Below are 19,028 nucleotides of genomic sequence, written 5' to 3'. Positions count from 1 at the left end.
TATATAAACATCCCAGCAACACCATTTTAAAATGGTAAGTCTGACGCTCAACTTGATCTCAGAGGTGCAACAACTCAAGTGCAAAACGTCGGGATGTGACACGACAGAACGGTTTCCGTCTCGGTCAGCATTTTCTCCTAACGTTGCACACCAGAAAAAACGATCAACAGACAGAATTTACACCTGCAGACGCTTCATCAGGAAACGTTCGCAGTTACCTAAGGTGTCTTGTGCTTTTTGTTTTTTTCCCAAGCCTAGGAATTTTTTATGCAGAAAAGACAAACTTTTAACAAAAAAAGAGCAAGGTTCTTATTTTAAACTCCAGGATGAGCAAAGTTGATTTGTAGGCATTGTTTCTCTGACTTCTAGATTACTGATGGTTTTACAGACCTAATGTGAGCATAATACCAACGAGACTTTCGCTTATGTTTGAGCCCCATGGAGATCATTTAACATCACGCTAGGAAGATCTGCTCCTGGCCTTCACCCTGCAGAAACCCAATAAATCGTGTGGATAGCCAAATAGGGAACTGGACAAGGAAAGACGTTTTGAAAAATGCATTTCTATTCCTGTAGGAAACAGTAACTAACAATAGTGCTCTTTTTTAATGTCAACTACGTGTTAGGCCCCACATAGGTGCTTCCTGTGGGCATCCTCAGTCAATTCTGTAACAGCCCAGAGAGTTAGGTGATAGTATGTTCTACATTTTTTAAGATAAGGAAACTGAGGCTCAGAAGGGTTAGGTAACTTGGCCAAGGTCACACAGCTGTTAATTCAAATCCAAGCAGAGGCTTCCCTCTGTGCACCCTACCACACTGCTTCAAAATGACATTGGGTGGACAGGAGAACTGGGGAAGAACCAGTTGTGGTGAGTTTTATGTTAACTGTCCCCAACTGGAAAACAAAACATACAATCAAAAGTAAGTCACATCGCTTCTCAGCCTCAGTTTCCCCACAGTGAAATGAGTGGTCTAATGAATTGAACTCTAAGCTTGAGTTCAATGTTAAATTGATTAAGTTGACCAGTTGTCCTGCCAAAGATGGTAGGTAAACAGAATCCAGGCAGTATCCTCTTCAAATATGGTGGAGGACACACTTTCTCTCAGGCTGGGGGAGGCAGGGGCATGGGGGTAGAAGTCATCAATTCATTAATTTATTTAAAAAATAAATTATCTTTTAATTTATTCAGAACATGATTCTGCAGTGTTCTGGGCAGTGAGAACTATTGCTCTCTGGGAGCTTGTAATCCAGGTGGGGGAGAGAGACATTAAACTAAGATCGTATTTAGGAGTTGATGAAGGACATGAAACAAAGAAAGGATAAGGGGAGAGAGAGCGCTGGGGTTGTTATTTAAACATCATGTCCAGGTAAGGCGTCTGTAACCAAATGGTGTTGAGCAGAGACCAGAATGAAATGAGGCAGTGAACCATACAGGTGTCTGATGGAAGGGTGTTCCAGACAGAGCGAACAGTCTGTGCAAAGGCCCTGTCTCAGGAGCAATGCTTGTGTCTTGGAGGAGGCAGCATGGCTGACTGGAACAGCTGAGGAGGAGGAGGTCCTCTGTGCATGGGGGCAGCCCACGCACGGCCTTGTAGGGCACTGTGAGGACTTGAGCTTCTCGCTGAGTGAGATGGGAGCCATGGGAGGGTTTTGAGCTAGAGTGACAAGAGCCCACCTGGTTTTTCCAGTATTTCTTCAAGCAGGGAGGAAGCAGGAGCACAACTAGCAGAGTGAGTCAGGGGAGAGACGAAGAATGAAAGACGATCTCTTGGTGGTGAGGGACCAATTCAACCCAGGCCAGCTTAGAAAAGCGGAGTTTATGTGGAAACTGAGGTGTTTCATGCAACGTGAGAAATGACCAGAATCAGGGACAAGAATGGCAGCCTGACTTTGTGTCCTAAATCTGCTCTCCTTGTGTTCTTCCTCCCCTTCTCCAGACCAAGTGGCAGGCAAGATGGCCGGCAGCTTCTAAGTTTTGCATGATATATTCCAGATAACCAAAGAGGGATGGCTTTTCCCTCTTGCTTCAGGTGCAAAGGTCCTGAGGCAGGGCTGTGGGTGGTCTGGCTTAGGTGCCACCTCTAGACCAGTCATGGGTGACCAGAAGTACAGTCTTGTAGTTGGAATATAGTGGTGCCAGATAAGGCGCCAGCATAGATAGTTTGAGAATCTGCCAGCTATTAACAAACTTCCACTCAATGTGGGTGCACATGTGGCTAACTGGTTTTGCTAGCATGGAAATTTTAGCCAAACGGTAATTTTTTGAAGTCTAATTTTGGAACGACTTTTGAACTATTTGGTAAATATGAATGTTTTAAGCACAGACTTCTCATAACGGATTTTTTGTGTGTGTGTGTGTGTGTGAAGAAGATCCGCCCTGAGCTGACATCCATGCTAATCCCCCTCTTTGTGCTGAGGAAGACCGGCCCTGAGCTAACATCTATTGCCAGTCCTCCTCCTTTTTTTCCCCAAAGCCCCAGTAGATAGTTGTATGTCATAGTTGCACATCCTTCTAGTTGCTGTATGTGGGACGCGGCCTCAGCATGGCCAGAGAAGCAGTGTGTTGGTGTGCGCCCGGGATCCGAACCTGGGCCGCCAGTAGCGGAGCGCGCGCACCTAACTGCTAAGCCACGGGGTCGGCCCTCATAACGGATTTTCTACAAGTTATTTCCAAAGCAGTCTCAGTACAGAAAATGCTAGAATAAAAGAAAGAGAAACCATAACAACTTGGGTTTTTGTTTATTTGAAACTATAACTGAATAACAGCTACAGATAGATACTCCCCAAGCGTCACTATCAGATCAAACTGAAAATGATGATTAGGAGGGGCCAATTTTGACTGTAAGAAGTGATTTATGCTCAGATTTCCACTTTCTGGATTATTTTATCCAGTGGCAGTGTTTTTAAAAGGCAGCAATAACTAAGTTAATGAATCCCTTCTTTCTGGTTTCATTTTCTCAAATCACTGTAAGAGGACTGGACTGAGGGATGGCCAGATGACCAACTGTAAGATTCTCTATTTTAACTGGGCATTGCCATTGTCAATGACACTGGTATGACTCCGTACTCTTTACAAACCTGCTCCCTGGTTCAGATCTCTCTTTCTTACACAGTGCTTTAAGTTCCTCCCACAGGAATCAGGATTTTCACCTTTACTCAAGAAACCATTTGATCCTGGAAAGTACGGGGACAGAGGACACGAGAAAGCAGAGGATGCTGCCAGCCACCTCTTGCTTGGAAATGTTCATTTAAATCATCAACGTGGGTGCATACACCCATTTAAAAAAGATCAGTTGTTTGGCAGACTTTAAAGAACAAGTAAAGTACAACTCAAGTATTACTGTGGGTGCACATGGTATAAATGCTTATGTTTTAATTTTTAAAGTCAATCTATGATGTTTTAATTTATATTTTCAGCAGCACCTGGGATGAGAGTTGCTGGCTGTGGACACCCACCACTCTCATTTCCCAGGACCAGCCACAAGATTTCCTTAATGACAGTTCGTGAGCTTGGGCACTTTCTTCATTTGTTAAAATGACGTGATAAGAAACAGTCCCAGTTTTTAAAATGTAATTTGAGTGATTAAAACATGACAACGTGTGTCTGTTGGTCACAGCGGGAGACGTCAACCCATCTTTTCTTGGACGGGAAAACAGGTGTCTTGAGTTACCACCTCCTCAGCACTAGGGGTCACTGCAGGCCCACGGATGCTGTGAGTCCAGGTGGCGGGACACCCAGCCGCCAGGGTACCCTGGACCACAGCTCTGCACCGCCGTCCTCGCTGTTCTGTGCAAAACCGAATGAGGAGAGCGTCTCATCTCCAGGGGCTGCTTGTCAACCTTTCGATGCTTAAAATAATAATGAAAACAACAAGGAGCCACTGTCACGTATTTTACTATTTGGGGTAACGACTGAAGATGATCTTTTAAATCATCCCTCCGAGGACACCACACTCTGCCACTACTTTTAGACCCAGAGAGCTCACTGACATCATTAGTCACTTTGTTCCAGACCGTCGTCTCTCGTGTGATGAGTCAAAAGTCAATCTACAAATAATTGATCACATTTAATTACACTGGATTACTCCAGTGTGGATCAATTTCAACACCAAGCAAACGAAGACCTTTTGAGAAAATGAAAAATGGTATTTAAGAATTGTTAGAAATAATATTTTTAAAGACTTTTGTGATTATGTGGAGGTGGGGGCCCCACATTCTGACTTGGACCAACATATCCGTGGTGAGAAAGGACGACGGCAGGGCCTCACTCCTCCATCACTGAGATCCCCAGCAGAGAGATCCACACTGTTGAGGGTCATCAGCTTTCGGGAAGAAATTGGAGTGTACACATGATTTACTCGGTGGACTTAGAGGACTTACTATTAAGACGAAAAAACAGAGCTCTTCTCAGGCAGAAGCCTCGCTAGTCCTGTTATTTCTGTTTCTTTATTCCCAAAGCCCCCTTAAATAACTTCCACATCAGGCCATTGAACACACCCTCAGACTCCAGCCCCGAAGCCCTTACGTGCTCAGGTGGAACGACTTGCAGTGCCCACTTTCTCTTTGATGTTGGCAAACTCTACAAATTGCCAGATAAAGCCTTTCCCTCTGTAGCCGTGACGAGTTCCTCCTTCAGGGTGGGATTCACTCCCTGGTGTCCCTTCTGTAACCATTTCTCTTCCGAGCAGGGGTGGATGGCCATTTTCTTCAGTAATAACGTGGGGATGTGTACAGCTGATCCAAAGACCTGTGCAAGGGGTTAACTCATTCCCTGACGAAGGCAGCTGTGATCTAAGAAGCTAGACTGAAGTCCATTGGAAACTGATTTTAAAGGAGCTGAAAATCAAGCTATTTGAGTGCTTAGTTCAGAAAAGTAATCGGGTCCTTCAGACGTGTCAGACTCACAATGGGATCGTGGTTCTGGCCCTATGACACCAGTTTCCTTTTGTTTGTGGTCATGTGCTCTTGAAGAATTAGGCAGGGACTGAAACTTTCCCTGGGAAGCTTGATCTCCGGATTAAGACCGACTGATGCCCCGTTTTCCTCCTGATTGTGTGTTGACAACCCACCCTCCACAAGGACGGCCCACCTCCTGAACGGGACTGAAGAGTGCCGGCTCTCAATCATGACAGAGGCAGGTGCTCCAAACGGGCAGGGCAGCGACAGCACGGTGACATGCCATCACACGGGTTGCCAGTTCCTGCCTGGACTTTGGTGCTGATCAACCCACCGTCGGTTTTCTCTCCGAGAATCATACAGCCCAGTGCAGGGCACGGATAGAAGCAGCACAATAGATACTGGTTAGATGAGGAACAGATAGAGGTGTTCTTAAGAGAGGAAAGCAGAAATGGCTCAGGGTGCTGGGGACCAGCGCAAACCAGGCCCCCTGGGCCCCGCAGAGCCCTCTCTGAGCCGAGCGGTTCACCGGAGGCCGTTCCTGCTCTGGGCAGGTGCTTGTCCGCCCACCAGGCTCCCTGGCACACGTGGCCACGCAGAGGCCCCGTGTTGTTAGCCCAGCGAGGGCAGGAAGGAGGGGTTCTGGGAGAGGAGTGCCCTGCCTCTTAGGTCCCACTGGAACTTCAAGAGATCTTCTAGAAAAGTGAATCGCTCATACGACTTGACGCCCTACTCCGGCCTCCCAGTACCCTTACACCAACCCAAACCCCGATGAGGCCCTGCGTCTGCGTCTCCCACCCGTGCCCTGACCTCACCTCCTTCCACTCCGTCCCCAGCTCACTCAGCTTCAGCCACACTGTCCTTTCTCTGATCCTCCCAGCTTTTTCATGCCTCATGGCCTTTGCACATGCTGTTCCCTCCACCAGGCATGTTTATGACCCAGATCTGCACACAGAGGGTCCTTCTCACCAGCGAGGTCTCCCTTGTAACGCCGCCGTCTCAGAGAAGCTTTGTCTGACCTCTCTAAAGGTCAAGTAAACATTGTCCTGTTTGAGTTTCTTTCTAGGATCTTTCTGAAAGTATCGTATTCTCTATTCGCTTGCTTCCCATCCATCTGTCCTCAGGAGAACATAAGCTCTGTCCGATCTTGGGCTGGGACCCTCCCTTGGAATTCACAGTGCTTATTCTCCACAGTATTCTTTAAAGATCCCAAGAGATCAAGTACAAGTTCTTTAAGGGCAGAGTGGCGCTCCACATTTTGGCATTGGCTCAGTGCCTGGTGACGCACCCACGGCACCTTGCATGCCCGTTCACTAGCGTGGTTGGTAGAGCCGTCCCTTACCCCCTCCTTTGAACTCTCTTGATATGGAGCATAACTGACCCAAAGCTTAGTGACAGTTCCAGGTGCCTGTGTTTCTCCCTGCCCTGGACTCTGAGCTATGTCTTGGTGCGAAGAGCTGGTGGGGGGGATTATGTTTCATGGCTTACTTGTATCCCACTCCTGCTTATGTGGAGCAGTGCAGAGATCAACAGACACTGTATTGATGGGAATAATTAGCATCAGCTGTCATAATGAACAAGCCCTGAAACTTCAGTAATGAACACAGTACGATCTTATTTCTTACTAATCCCCAATTCAGTGGTAAAATGTGTTCTTCCACCGGTAGGGAGCCAGTCTCCTTCCAGCTCATCACTCTGCCGTTGCTGCGGTCCTTGGGTTCCCTATTGGACTTGGTGTTTTGTTTTTTTTTGGTGAGGAAGACTAGCCCTGAGCTAACGTCTGTTGCCAATCTTGTTCTTTTTGCTGAGGAAGATTGGCCCTGGGCTAACATCTGTGCCCATCGTCCTCTACTTTATATTTGGGACGCCACCACAGCATGGCTTGACAAGCAGTGCCTCGGTGTGCACCCGCGATCTGAACCTGTGAACCCTGGGCCACCAAGGCAGAGAGCGAACTTAACTGCTACGCCACTGGGCTGGCCCTCCTACTGGACTTTTGCATGCAGCTGGAAGGCGTGGGGAGAGCTTGGGGGAACATGCTGGAGGAGGTTTTATGGTCTCCACCCGGAAGGGATGGGCATCACGTCCATCACATTCTTTTGGCCACAACTCAACCCATAGCCACCCTTAACCTTAGGAAGGCCAGGGCGTGTGGCTTGGCTGTGTGTCTAGCAGGTGGAGGAGGTGGGTTTTAGCGAATATCTAGCAGCATCTATCACAGGCTGCAATGAGTGAACAAGCGAATGAGAAGTCCAGGAGGTCTTCCAACAGCGGGTTTGGGGCAGAGACAGTCTTGCAGGTTCTCCCTGACCTGCAGTAGAATGCTCACCCCTGACTGAGGAACCCTCCGGCGCTGATGGGGCTAGAGTAGAAATGCATGATTTGTTCCAGGAAGCACAGCTTATAACTTCAAAGAAGACTATGTAAGGCCTGTTGACCTTTCTGTGTTGATCCATAAATCAGCACAGTTAAGCAAACAGAGCATCAGACCATTGATCTTTGCAGGAGAGGCTATTCCTTTAGGCTCACCTGGGGGTACTTGGAGATGCTGTGGGTCACAGGGGAGAGCTCCAACAGGCTGGGATTTTAACATCTGCTTGTGGAACCTTGGGAGGAGATGAGTGAGTAGGAAAGAACAGAGGGAGGAGAGCAGAACAGTCTAGATTTTAGTATAGTAACCCAGAAGAACCCAGAAGTGGAGTGACTTAACACGATAATAATTCATTTCTCCTGCTGGATGTCTCATGTGGATTGGAGGGGGCTTTGTCCCCCACATCCCTGCCGGGCTGGCAGACGGGGGTTCCATCACCTTGTAGCAGCTGCACCATCTCAAACACGTGATCTACTCAACCCCCTGGCAGGGGGAGGCACAGAGTGAAGAATCACAGGTGGGCTTCTCTCTGCCTCATCCTGGAAGTGGCCCTCATCATTTCTGCTCATATTTAGCTGCTCACCTGCAAAGGACGGAGAGGTATAGTCATCCGTGTGCCAGGAAGGAGAGAATATTGGCGAACAGCCACAGCACCATCCTCAAAGGCACCTCGGGGAGTCTAAGGAGGTACTCTGTCTGGAGGGATGATTGCCCCCGGCCTCATCAGGAAGGGTGTGAGGTGTCCCTGATCGCGAACTGCACTCCACGTTGGAATGCTGTCTCCACTCTAGAAAGAGACAAGTCATTGGGTCTGGCCTTTCTATTTCCTGTCCATTCCACGAATTTGGGGAAATTGAGAAGAAAAGGAGTTTAGAAAAGGTTCCTCTGCACCTGCAGGCGGGATGGATCTGGGAGCTCACATTTCAGTGTTCCCCAAACTCCAGGCCTTTCTCACACCTTCACAAGTTTGTCATGGGGAGATGATGATGATGTGTGTTGCTGTACCAGGAGCGATGTAATGTTCTCCTTCAAATCAACCCATTCTTCAAAAACTTCTATAACTTAATCTAAAAGGAAACTTATATCACTAAAGTCAAGGGAAGGTGAGAAAGCAAAAATATTAATGATCAAAGTAAAAATCAGCCGACGTTAATACCTTCTAGCTGGACATGGTCACTCTGGGCTGAAAGATGCTCCCTCCGTTTTAAAAGCAAGGGCATTTGCAATTGTGAAAAGTTGTTCCAGAACAGCTCAGGCTGGAACCTTTCTCCTTGACGTAATCAGAAGGGTTGCAGGAGAAGTTTCTGCTTTAAACAGTGCCCATCTTTGTGGTACCTAAAAGCATCTTCTAAACCACCAGTGGGGTGATTCCCTGCAGTACTTGAATTTAAGCAGGCTCCCTTCCTCCCGACGAAGCGGCGTTTCTGGAAACCGCTGCAGGGGGCGTTTTGTTTTATTGAAAGACAGCAACCCCAACTGCCTCATGTAAAGGCCTAATCCACACAGCACGAGCAATTAGTACTATTTAATTACCGACAAAATCAGGCTCACAGATTGATTTATGGCCCTTCAGATGAAACACATATTCTTGGAGGAAAGCAGATTTCTTACAATTAATTGGAGAGAGACAAGGCTGGCGCTTCAGGTGGGACGTGGTCCCAGGGGCACGGGAAGCAGCAAGGGACCTGGCCAGCCTCAGCACGCTTCTCCAAGGCTTTCTGTGGTCCTGCTTCCCTCACAGCTACTTGTGCTAATTACCCAGAGAAGATTGGATGTATTAGTGAGAACAGCATCCTGGAGGAGAGAGTGAGAAGCCATTCTTACATCTTATTTTAGCCACTGATCAGCTTCCCAAAAAAGCTTACACACCAAAGAGTAGAAAAGGCTTTGTCCAGCCAACTATGCATAATGGGGAAAGAGTTTAACAGTTTGGGCAGCAGCTGGAACCTGTCAGCCACCTTTTATCCTAAGGAAGCAGATAAAAAAATCTTTTCAGGGGCCGGCCTGGTGGCGCAAGCAGTTAAGTGCGTGCGCTCCGCTGCGGCGGCCTGGGGTTCACCGGTTCGGATCCCTGCGTGCACTGATGCACCACTTGGCAAGCCATGCTGTGGCAGCCTCCCATATAAAGTGGAGGAAGATGGGCACAGATGTTAGCCCAGGGCCAGTCTTCCTCAGCAAAAACAAAAGAGGAGGATTCGCAGATGTTAGCACAGGGCTGATCTCACAAAAAAAAAAAAAAAAAAAAAATCTTTTCAATGACCCCTCCCCCTGCAAAAAAAATGGCATCTGATGATTGCAATTCTGGAAAAAAAATCTTAATTTGATTTAGAAAATATGAAATGATTGTTTTTAAATAAAGAACAGGGACCATTAATTCCTAGTCAATAAACTTGAGAAATGTTTTAGAAGTAGACTTGGTTTCACATTAAAACTGACTCGGGCAACCTGGAGTTGGCATTCAGTGCAGATGTTGGCTCTGCCACTAAGAGGCCAGGTGAAGGTATGCAAGGGACGAACCTCGGTTTCCCCATCACTGAGGTGAAGGTGATGTGAACCAGAGCAGTAGTCCAGGACAAGCAGCGTCAGCATCCCCTGGAACTTGTTAGGAATGCAGATTCCTGAATCCCACCTGGACCTGATGAATCAGGGGCTCTGGGGGTGGGCTCAGCCCTCTGGGTTTTAACAGCTTCCCAAGTGACGCTGATGCTTGCTCAAGTTTCAGAAGCACTGAAATGTGTAATCTCTTAGGTTCTTTGCCTCATTCACTCTTCAGAACTTTATAGAAGATACAAAGAGAAAAGGCAGAAGTTTAAGAAATCAACAAAGAAAAACAGAAAGACAGGCAGACATTTAGAAAAGTAAATATAGAACAAAGGAGGAGCGCACATCTCAAAGACAGTGAAACCCAGAAAGATGATGTTCCGTAGAACAGCACTCGCTTTCCTGATCTTCCTTGAAACTCTGCAAGTTACAAACTCCTAAAGCTGTGGTACATTTTTGCAACCACGGGCATATAGAATACAACAGCTATTGCTCCCTTGGCAGGATGATAATGACCTATTTTTACCCACCGAGGTAAATTCACCTCGTTTGATTTGGTTGTTGTTGGTTTACAATATTCTTTAAATATTCAGAATGCTTTCCCTCACTCTGAGTTTTGATCTGGTTAATTCAAAGCCTCGCGTGGAGCAGAGGACTCCTTGAGCTAAAATCACAGGATGATCTTTGTTTCGGGTTGTCTTCATTAGGGATTCAAAGGGTGTACATGAAAAACCTTGTCTTTTGTCTTCTCAAGGCGACGCTGGTCCTTAACGGATCCATTCCCAGTGCCCAGTGGGCCAGCTGGGAGTGGAGAGGGAATTCTTTCAGGATCTCTGGCTTGGAAGTCATTCCAGGCTCGGGGCTGGAGGAGGCAGCATGGCCCTCGGCTGGCATGTCAGAGGCCCTACTAGTCAGATAGTGGGGCAGTACCCAATGCGGGGTGAGGGACCCCTCTACAGCCGTCTCTGTGTTCACTGGCAGGTGGAGAGCCTCACAACCCCCCCCTTCGCCCCCACCCCAGGCTGGAGGACTTGCCCTTAGCTTGAGGTTTGCAGAGAAAGGGAAGGCAAATGGCCGTCTGGACACCTGTTGGGAGAGTGGACAGCTCGCTCAGGCTCCTCGGAGCTGGCCCGGTATTTACCGGCCTCCCAGCGGCCCCCTCCCAGGCGCACCGGCAAGGAGGGGTGACCGGGAGGGTGGGTACGGGGCCGACCAGGGGGAGGTGGGGTTTACTCTGCGGATTGGGGCTCACAGCTGTCACTCTGAAAGGGTGGGGCTTTTTAAAAAAAAGACAAATTTTTACGGCAAAACCCCAAACCCGCGCCGGGCACTGTGGCGCTCGCCTCCGTGCCGGATGCAGCCTCGGCGGAGCGGGGCCACCGCGCGCGCGGGCAGGCGGCAGCTGCGGCGGGCGGCCGGGTCCCCGAGCCCGCGGGTCCTCCTCCGCGCGCAGCTGGCCCGCCTCCCCCTGGAGCCGGGGGCAGCCCCGCGGCTCCGCAGCCGGCCGTGTGCTCGGCGCGCTTAGGGCCCTGCGAGCCCAGCCCGGCCGGGCGGCGGCGCGGGGAGCGGCTGCACCCGCCAAACTTCGGGCGCCGGCGCGCGCGAGCCCCGGGGCGCGGCCGGGATGGGGGCGGTGCGCCCGGGCGCCCCGGACCGCTCCGTGCGCCGGGCCACCCGGCCGGGGGCCTCCGCGCCGCCTCCGCCCGCGCCCCGGGCGCCGCAGCCCTGCCGCCCCGCCGCCTGCGCCCGCTAGCCCTCCCGGATCCGCCCGCCCGGAGCCCACTGCGCCCGCGCGCTCCTGGAAGCGCCCTTTTTGGGCCACCTGGGGGCCAGTCCTCGCTCAGGTCAACAGGAAAGAAACAAATCCGCGTGGATTAAAATAAAAATATCCCGGTGGGGGTGAAAGGGAGGTGGGGTTTGCCTGCGCGCGCGTTGGACTCCGGGGAGCAACTCCAGAGCGGCGCGTGGCCGTCACCTCCCGGCCGGGCCATGGACTGGCGGGAGGAGGGCGCAGGGCCCCATCGCTGCTCGCGCCCCTAGCCGCGCGCTCCTTCGCCATCCAGCCCCGCTCCGGCCCGCCAGGGGCTTGGCGACTGAGTCTTCTTCGCCCAGACTGCGCCGGGGAGCAGAGGATCTGCGCTCCGGTCTCCAGGATGTGCCCGTCTGAGATGGGGACGCTGTGGCACCATTGGTCCCCCGTGCTGATCAGCCTGGCCGCCCTGTTCTCCAAAGGTGAGGGGACGCCGCCGTCACCTCTGGCCCCTGGACTAACTTTGCTGGGAGTGGATGTGTGGGAGTGTGTGCGTGGATGGGGGTGGCTGGGAGGGAGGGCATGGGTGTGTACAGTGCGTGTGTGTGTGCTTGTGCACGCGCGCGCGTGCGGCAGCGGAGGTCCTCGGCGGCGTCTTTGCAGCAGGTGCCTCCCTGGAGGACCGGGTTGGGAGGCGCTAGGCGAGACTGCAGAAGGACAGGAGGGAAAATAGCCCTGTCCACCGGATAGCGCTTCCAGTTAGGGGAGGGGGCCGTGGAGAACCTTGAGAAGTGAGATGGGCACTGGGAGGGCTGAGCCAGATGTCAGGGGAGGGGGATTGAAATGACCTGGAGGGTCCTGGAATTTGGACTGGACTTTTCCTGCTGGCACTGACCTGTGAGGAGATAATTCCAGAGCACTCTTCTGTATGGGGAGGCTATTGAGTGCATCAGAGGCTGTTAAACGTAGGGCATGGGGCTTCACTCTGAACAAGTGGCCCCGGGTTCCTATAAGACAGCCTGTTAGAGGTTTCCTGCCGGGTTCTCTCCTCGCCCTCTGTGGCTGCTTGTCCTCGCCAGCGTCTACGCAGGTTGAAGGCGAACTTTAAACCCTGACTTGCCACCTGAGTTACCACAGCAGGGCCCTGCCTTGAAGCTGTGAGTAAAGGCAGGAATTCCCCATCTGCCTCCTTTCCTTTCTGTCAGCATCCCTGTCTGTCGTTGGAACAGCAGGTTTAGAAGCTCAGGACACTAATTCCTTGAAGATAAATTATTTGATTCATACAGGAGGTGGTAGAAAGTACCAGCAATTCTTTTCCGTTACTGATCCGGGCTCTTTATTTGTGTGCAGTTCTCCCCGGGCACCTCACTCCTGCGTAGAAATGTATCAGGAGGACAGGGGAGATTCTTAGCAGCCTCCAATGTGTCTAAAAATCCCTGTAAAAAGATTTTTTGGAGAAGATTTTCTGGATGAGATATCTTTCTGAAACTTCAAAGCCAACAGTCATGCACAGAGCCTTTTAATTATAGGAATTTTCTGTTCTCTGAGCTCTACACTGAGATTACGTGGCTTAGGATCTGGTGATAGAATAAGACAGTTCACTTGCTGGGGTTTTGTGCTGGATGATTGAGGAAGAGGAACCTGTGCCCCGCCCCCCATGTCTTTTCAAGTGCCGTTGTAATGGGCTCACATCCCCTAATTACAAGTTAGAACAGTCTGAGGACCAGAGCCTCCGGGATTTACGAGGTGCATGAGAAACTCAAGAGAGGTTGATGAATTCAGTGAATCCAACCCAGGCAGACATGAGGTTAAAAAAACCCAAATCCACAGCAGCAACAGCCGGCCAACTTGCAGATCGCTACAAGGCACGCTTTTCATTGGTTGTCACTTGGTTTTATAATAGGAATAGGCTTCTCTGTTTTTATGCTGCAATAACATGGTTTTATTAAGAAAGGAACAAAACAGTTTTGTAAATATGACCTAACTACCATGTTTCCTCGATTATGTGCATAGTTCTGTTACCGATTTCTTTAGACTGAGCCGTATTGAAGAGAATTGTTTCCCGTGGTACTTTTGAATTTTTTCAAGCGGAAACACTGAAAATGTCCTTAAAATGAGGAACTCGGTTATGTGGAGGTCTCTTTTCTAAGTGGCCAAAAATCAGCTTGTGAAATGGTACTATAAGCCCAGCATAAAACATATTTTGCGTGTTGAATTTAGAGACCTTCGCTCAGCCAGACTGTTCAAAAGTGAATCAATTATGTGTCAAGATTTATACAGCAGTCAGCACAGTCCTGAGCCCACCATAGGTAATTGAGGGATTATTCACAATGTGCCAAAGAACAAGAAACAGTGTAACACCCCTAAAACCATCAAGTTGTATAAAATTTCATGGTACAGACGTGATTTCTAATCGTAAGGATGATTCGGTTCTCTTTCCAATGTGTTCAAATCACTTTCCCTCTAAGATTCTCTGAGCGCCTGAAAGTTCCAAACCAGGTTGAAATCCAATATGGACTGTATTTAAAAGGATTTTAATTGGAAACAAACATGTACATACACACACACACATACGTGCACACACGCACACAATCCAAAGTGCCTAATTTGGGGCTGAGGGAAAAGTGGAGATTATTACCAAATATTAAATATCTGCTTCAGTCTATTATTGTTTCTACTGTATTGCCTTAGTTCTTTCCGAATGTGAATCCTTGAATGAACAAAAACACACGTTTTGATGCCAGGCTCATGTCTTTGAACCTTATGTATATTTAAATTTCATGAACAAGAAGTGATTGGTCACAGAGCAAACCCACCTCCATATAGATCTTTTGAAAAACAGATAAAAATAAAATTTCATTGCTTGTACTTCTATTCCTTGGGACCTAGGAACGATACTATGAAACAAAAAGTTTTACCAGCAGTATTGTCGTACGGGACGTTTTCTGGAGAATGGCCTCATATCAAGTTGCCAGAGAGCTTGTATCTTATGTTTAGGGTCTAGTCTTCACTGGGAACTTGATGTGGATCACAATTGTCCAGCGTGCAGATGTGTTTTAATACTTTGCTATTCACTTCGTGGGAGGGAGTGGAGTATGAAAGGAGTATGGAAAGTGCTGAGAAGACAAATTAATGAGGGGACTGGGGATGGGCAGAGAGACAGGCAATTTATAAACACAAAATCCAGACAGTTGCCACATTGAGGCTGCTGATCAGGACCCTCACTGTCTCCTCTAGAGTTGTGTTCTCTTGCAAATGACAGTGCGAAGCAAACACTCAGAGACCTGGGATCCTGGGAGAGGAGCTGCTGTAGTGATGTGGCCCCTGTCACGGGGCTTGGGTGGCCAGGTGCTCTGCCTGCGTCTGGCTGAGTGCAGCGAGCATGATGAGCAGGGGCTTTCTCAGAGTATCTTCCTGCAGAGTGCTTCTCCATTCATAGCTTCCCTCTTAGGTCAGGAGTGAAGAATCCGGGGGCCAGAGCATCACCTCTTGTTTAGGAAATGTTGTTCCTCAGCCTGGGACTGGAAGGAGCTTTGATTGACAGTGACACCTTGTCCAGGCTTTCAGGGGAGGAAGAAATATCCAAGAGGGAGTGTGTTTGTGTGTGTGTGTGTGTGTGTGTGTGTGAGAGAGAGAGAGACAGAGACAGAGACAGAGACAGAGAGACTTTGTTGCTTACATGTAAACACTGTCAAAGTTAAAAGGCTAGGGAATGGGGAGACAATTAAGTTTCATTATCTCTGAATTAAAGATTTAAATAATAAATATGATTTTATTAAAAAATACTTATATGCATAGAAAAGTAGAATTCCAAGTATAGAGATCTGTTTAAGTTAGTCCCATTCTGAAGGCCAAGAAAAAATGGAAAAGAAAACAAAAACTCGAAAAATACCTTATTGCAGAAGCTTATACTACCCTATATTTCTGAGTCATTTATCCATCCATCAATCCATTTATCCATTCATCTGTCTAGCCATCCATGTATCCATCAATCTGTCTATCCATCCGTCCATCCATCCGTCCGTCCATCCATCCATACATCCATCCATCCATCCATCCATCCATCCATCTATCCATGTATTCGTCCGTCCATGTATCCATCCATCCATCCATCCATCCATCTCTTCATCTATCCATCCATCCGTGTATCCATCCATCCATGTATTCGTCCGTCCATGTATTCATCCATCCATCCATCCATCCATCCATCCATCCATCCATCCATGTATCCATCCATCCATGTATCCTTCCGTCCATGTATCCATCCGTCCATGTATCCGTCCGTCCATGTATCCGTCCGTCCATGTATTTGTCCATCCATGTATTCGTCCATCCATCCATCCATCCATGTATCCATCCATCCATCCATCCATCCATCCATCCATCCATCTGTTCATTTAGTATGGAAGGCCACATGCTTTCAGTGATGAACATGGGACTCTGCAGGAACTATTTGTGAGTGTTCCGAGGATACAGGGTTGGGAAGGTACTAGAGTGTCCTTAAACCAGGGAAGTGTCCTGCCATTGGTTCTTCTAGATTGTAAAGTGCCACAAACTATAGCTCCATGGTTTTAAGCTGTAAACTCAAACGTCCACAGTTGCATGTTCAGCAACCCCCTCTTCCTTTCCTCTTCTGGTTTCCTTCATCCCTTTCCCTTTGCTACTTTATAACAGTAACCACCTTGTGAGCACCAACTGTGTGTCCCACACCATGCTGGCCACAGGAATACAGTAGTGAGAAAAACCCAGACAGATGTGGTTACTGCCCTCATAGAACTGGCAGTTTATGGAGCAGATAGGGACAAATGTTAATTATACAAAGGAACGTCAACTTTCAACTGTGAGTTCTAGAAGGACAGAGCAGGCACCTCTGCATGCAGGTATATTGGCAAGTGGCACGGAGGGGACTTTCTTCATCTGACAGGTGGGTTGGTGTTAACGGGGAGGGGAAGTACACAAGCCAGAGGGTGCAGACAAATACTGAGGACTACAGAGGGCCAATGTGGCCAGGGTGGGGAGGGCAGTGGAGACTGTGGTCCTGTGTGAGGGGAGAGAACGGAAGTGGCTGAATGGAGCTGGGGACAGGCAGTGGTCAGGCAGGTGTGGAGGTAACCCTGGCATGTCCTGCTTCACTTGGATCAGCCTCAGTTTACCCACGTTGCCCTGGTGTGGTTAGAAATAGCACTCTCTCTCACTCCCAGAATCGTCCCCATGGGTGCTGACTCCTGCGGTCGCCCTTTCACAGGCCATGTTGAGGCGCAGAGGGAGGACATGCGTGGATTTTGCTCAGAGGGTGTATCGGTTTCCTAGGGCTGCCATCACAAATTACCACAAACTCGGTGCCTACACAACAGAAATTCATTCTCGTGCAGTTCTGGGGGCCGGAAGTCCAGAACCGAATCGCTGGGCTGAAGTCCAGGTGTCAGCGGGAGGCTCCGGGGAGAATCGTGTCTTGCCTCTTCCGGCCTTGAAGGCTGCCCGTGGCCCTCCTCTTGCGGGAGCATTGCTGCCGTCTTCTAGGCTCGTGTCTTCCAGTCCTTCTGCTCCGTCCTCACGTCGCCTTCTCTTCCGCGTGTCTGTGTGTAAAATCGCCTCCCTCTTAGAAGGATCCACGTGGTTGCATTTACGGCCCCCTGGAATAATTCAGATCATCTCCCACTTACTTTAGTCACATCTGCAAAGACCTCCTCCCCTTTTTTCCCCCACATAAAGTGGCATTTACGGGTTCTAGGGATTTGGACAGGGACATCTTTGGGGGGGCCATTTTTCAACCTTCTACAGGGGTGACATTCTAAAACTATTTCCTGTCTCCTCTCCTAAATTTTAAGTTCTTTAGGGGCAACAACTGTGCATTTTTCTATCTATCTTTGATTTCTGTCCATTGCTTAGTATAGTACTTTGGACATTGCAAGAGCTCAACAAATTTTTAAATATGCTTCAGACTGTAGGATATTGCCAAAAGAAACTTTTCCCAACAGTAAAGTGGTTAGATGATTTTTTTTTCCCCAGTAATTCAAAGTGCTGCAGGAAATACTTTGGTGAATAATAACAACAGCAAATTTTTTGAGTAATTATTGCATGTCAGGCACTGCCCTGAGTGATTGATGAAAAGGATTTTGTGAATTTGCAGATAAACCCAGTGGAGTAGATTTTGAGATTTATTAATCCCATTTTATAGATGCAGAAATTGAGGCTTAGAGAAGTTAAGTAGCTTGTCCTGGATCTTCCAACTAATGAGTTGCAGAGTGTGAATTCTGATGCCATAGCCCACACCATTAGGCACCGTACATTCTGCTCGTGATTGTATGTGACAACTAAATACGAAGCCATTTGTTGGGCAAAAATTACACATGGGGCCAGACTTGCTGAAGGTTGAGTCCGTCTGAGTTTTAGCTCAGAGCCTAGTATATGGTTGGCACTCAGTATTTATGGTATGAATGAATAAATGAATGTTCTTTAATTTTCTCAGCCTTAATTTTTCCAGCAGCGATCAGAAATGATACTTGAAAGGGACTAAAATATAGATTTTAATTGCAGGACTGTCATAGAAGTTGAAGTGGTGAACTGATGGTGTGGAATGTGTGTGCTTGTGTCTGAGGCCCAGGTGCTGAAGAATTTGCAGTTGTGCTCAGGGATCTGTGACTCAGGGATCCGATGATCCATCCACGTAACTAACACAGAGGGTCCTGGGGAGGGGTAGACGGACGTGTCCTCGATTCTTCCAGGACTAAAAGCATGGGTGGCTCTTTAGTGACACTGTGAAGAATGAGGAAGAAGCACGTAGAATGAAGACAGATAGATGTTATTCCTGTTTTCCAAAGGAGAATGTTGGGCTCTGTGTGCATTTGGATTGGTGAGTTTGACTTTTGATGCCAGGCGACAAGCTTGAATGAAATATGGAAAGAATATCGTGGGGGCAAAAGGAGGTGGCCATCACAGAAAAGCATCGTGGCTTTGTCATGAAATGAGACCAAAGACTTGAAATGTTTTCACATCCCTTTTGTCATTTATCTCAAAACATCTGCTTGTAGGAAGAAATAAAGGGAGCACCACGATGCCCAAAGCCAGGGTCGTCTTCACTTCTGTTCTTAAATATCAGTTTCAAGGGTTCCTTTTCAACAGAGGTATCACCCAAGACGTATCCTTGCTTCCAGAAATTGTGTAAGAATCTACAGGGGACAAGGGCCACGGAGTTGCAGCACATTCGGAAAGAGATTCAGGTACATATTGTCATAACAGATAAGACATCAGTAAGCGAGGTAAAGAATATATTTGCAGGAGTTGAAAGAGGGTACAAACATCCATCTCTCTCTCTCTCTCTCACGTAAAGTGTGTAAGTGAAAGGAGATTCAGACAAACATTTGGAAAGACAGGCAGTCGCAAAGAGTTTTTAGCTTTTAGTGACATTAAGTTATTTTGCTCATGTGAAAAACAATAAGTTCTTATGTTTATGGGAGAATCACTGGGCA

The 19,028-nt window shown here is 48.3% G+C and overlaps 1 protein-coding gene across 1 annotated transcript in view; it reads left to right on the top strand.

Annotated features, from left to right (window-relative positions):
• The first annotated feature begins 11,512 nt into the window (after positions 1-11,512).
• The window catches only part of TMEM132D (transmembrane protein 132D), a 609,030-nt gene continuing 601,514 nt past the window's right edge, over positions 11,513-19,028 (top strand). Inside the window, exon 1 of the mRNA XM_087423464.1 lies at positions 11,513-12,041. Within this exon, the coding sequence (XP_087279590.1) occupies positions 11,963-12,041 (79 nt within the window). The 5' untranslated portion in view covers positions 11,513-11,962. The remainder of the gene's footprint in view (positions 12,042-19,028) is intronic.

The sequence above is a fragment of the Ceratotherium simum genome, chromosome 35, assembly GCF_057802395.1.
Source record: "Ceratotherium simum simum isolate JZ-2026a chromosome 35, ASM5780239v1, whole genome shotgun sequence".
In the NCBI taxonomy this organism is placed as follows: Eukaryota; Metazoa; Chordata; class Mammalia; order Perissodactyla; family Rhinocerotidae; genus Ceratotherium; species Ceratotherium simum.
This window is presented reverse-complemented; position numbering and strand designations above follow the sequence as displayed.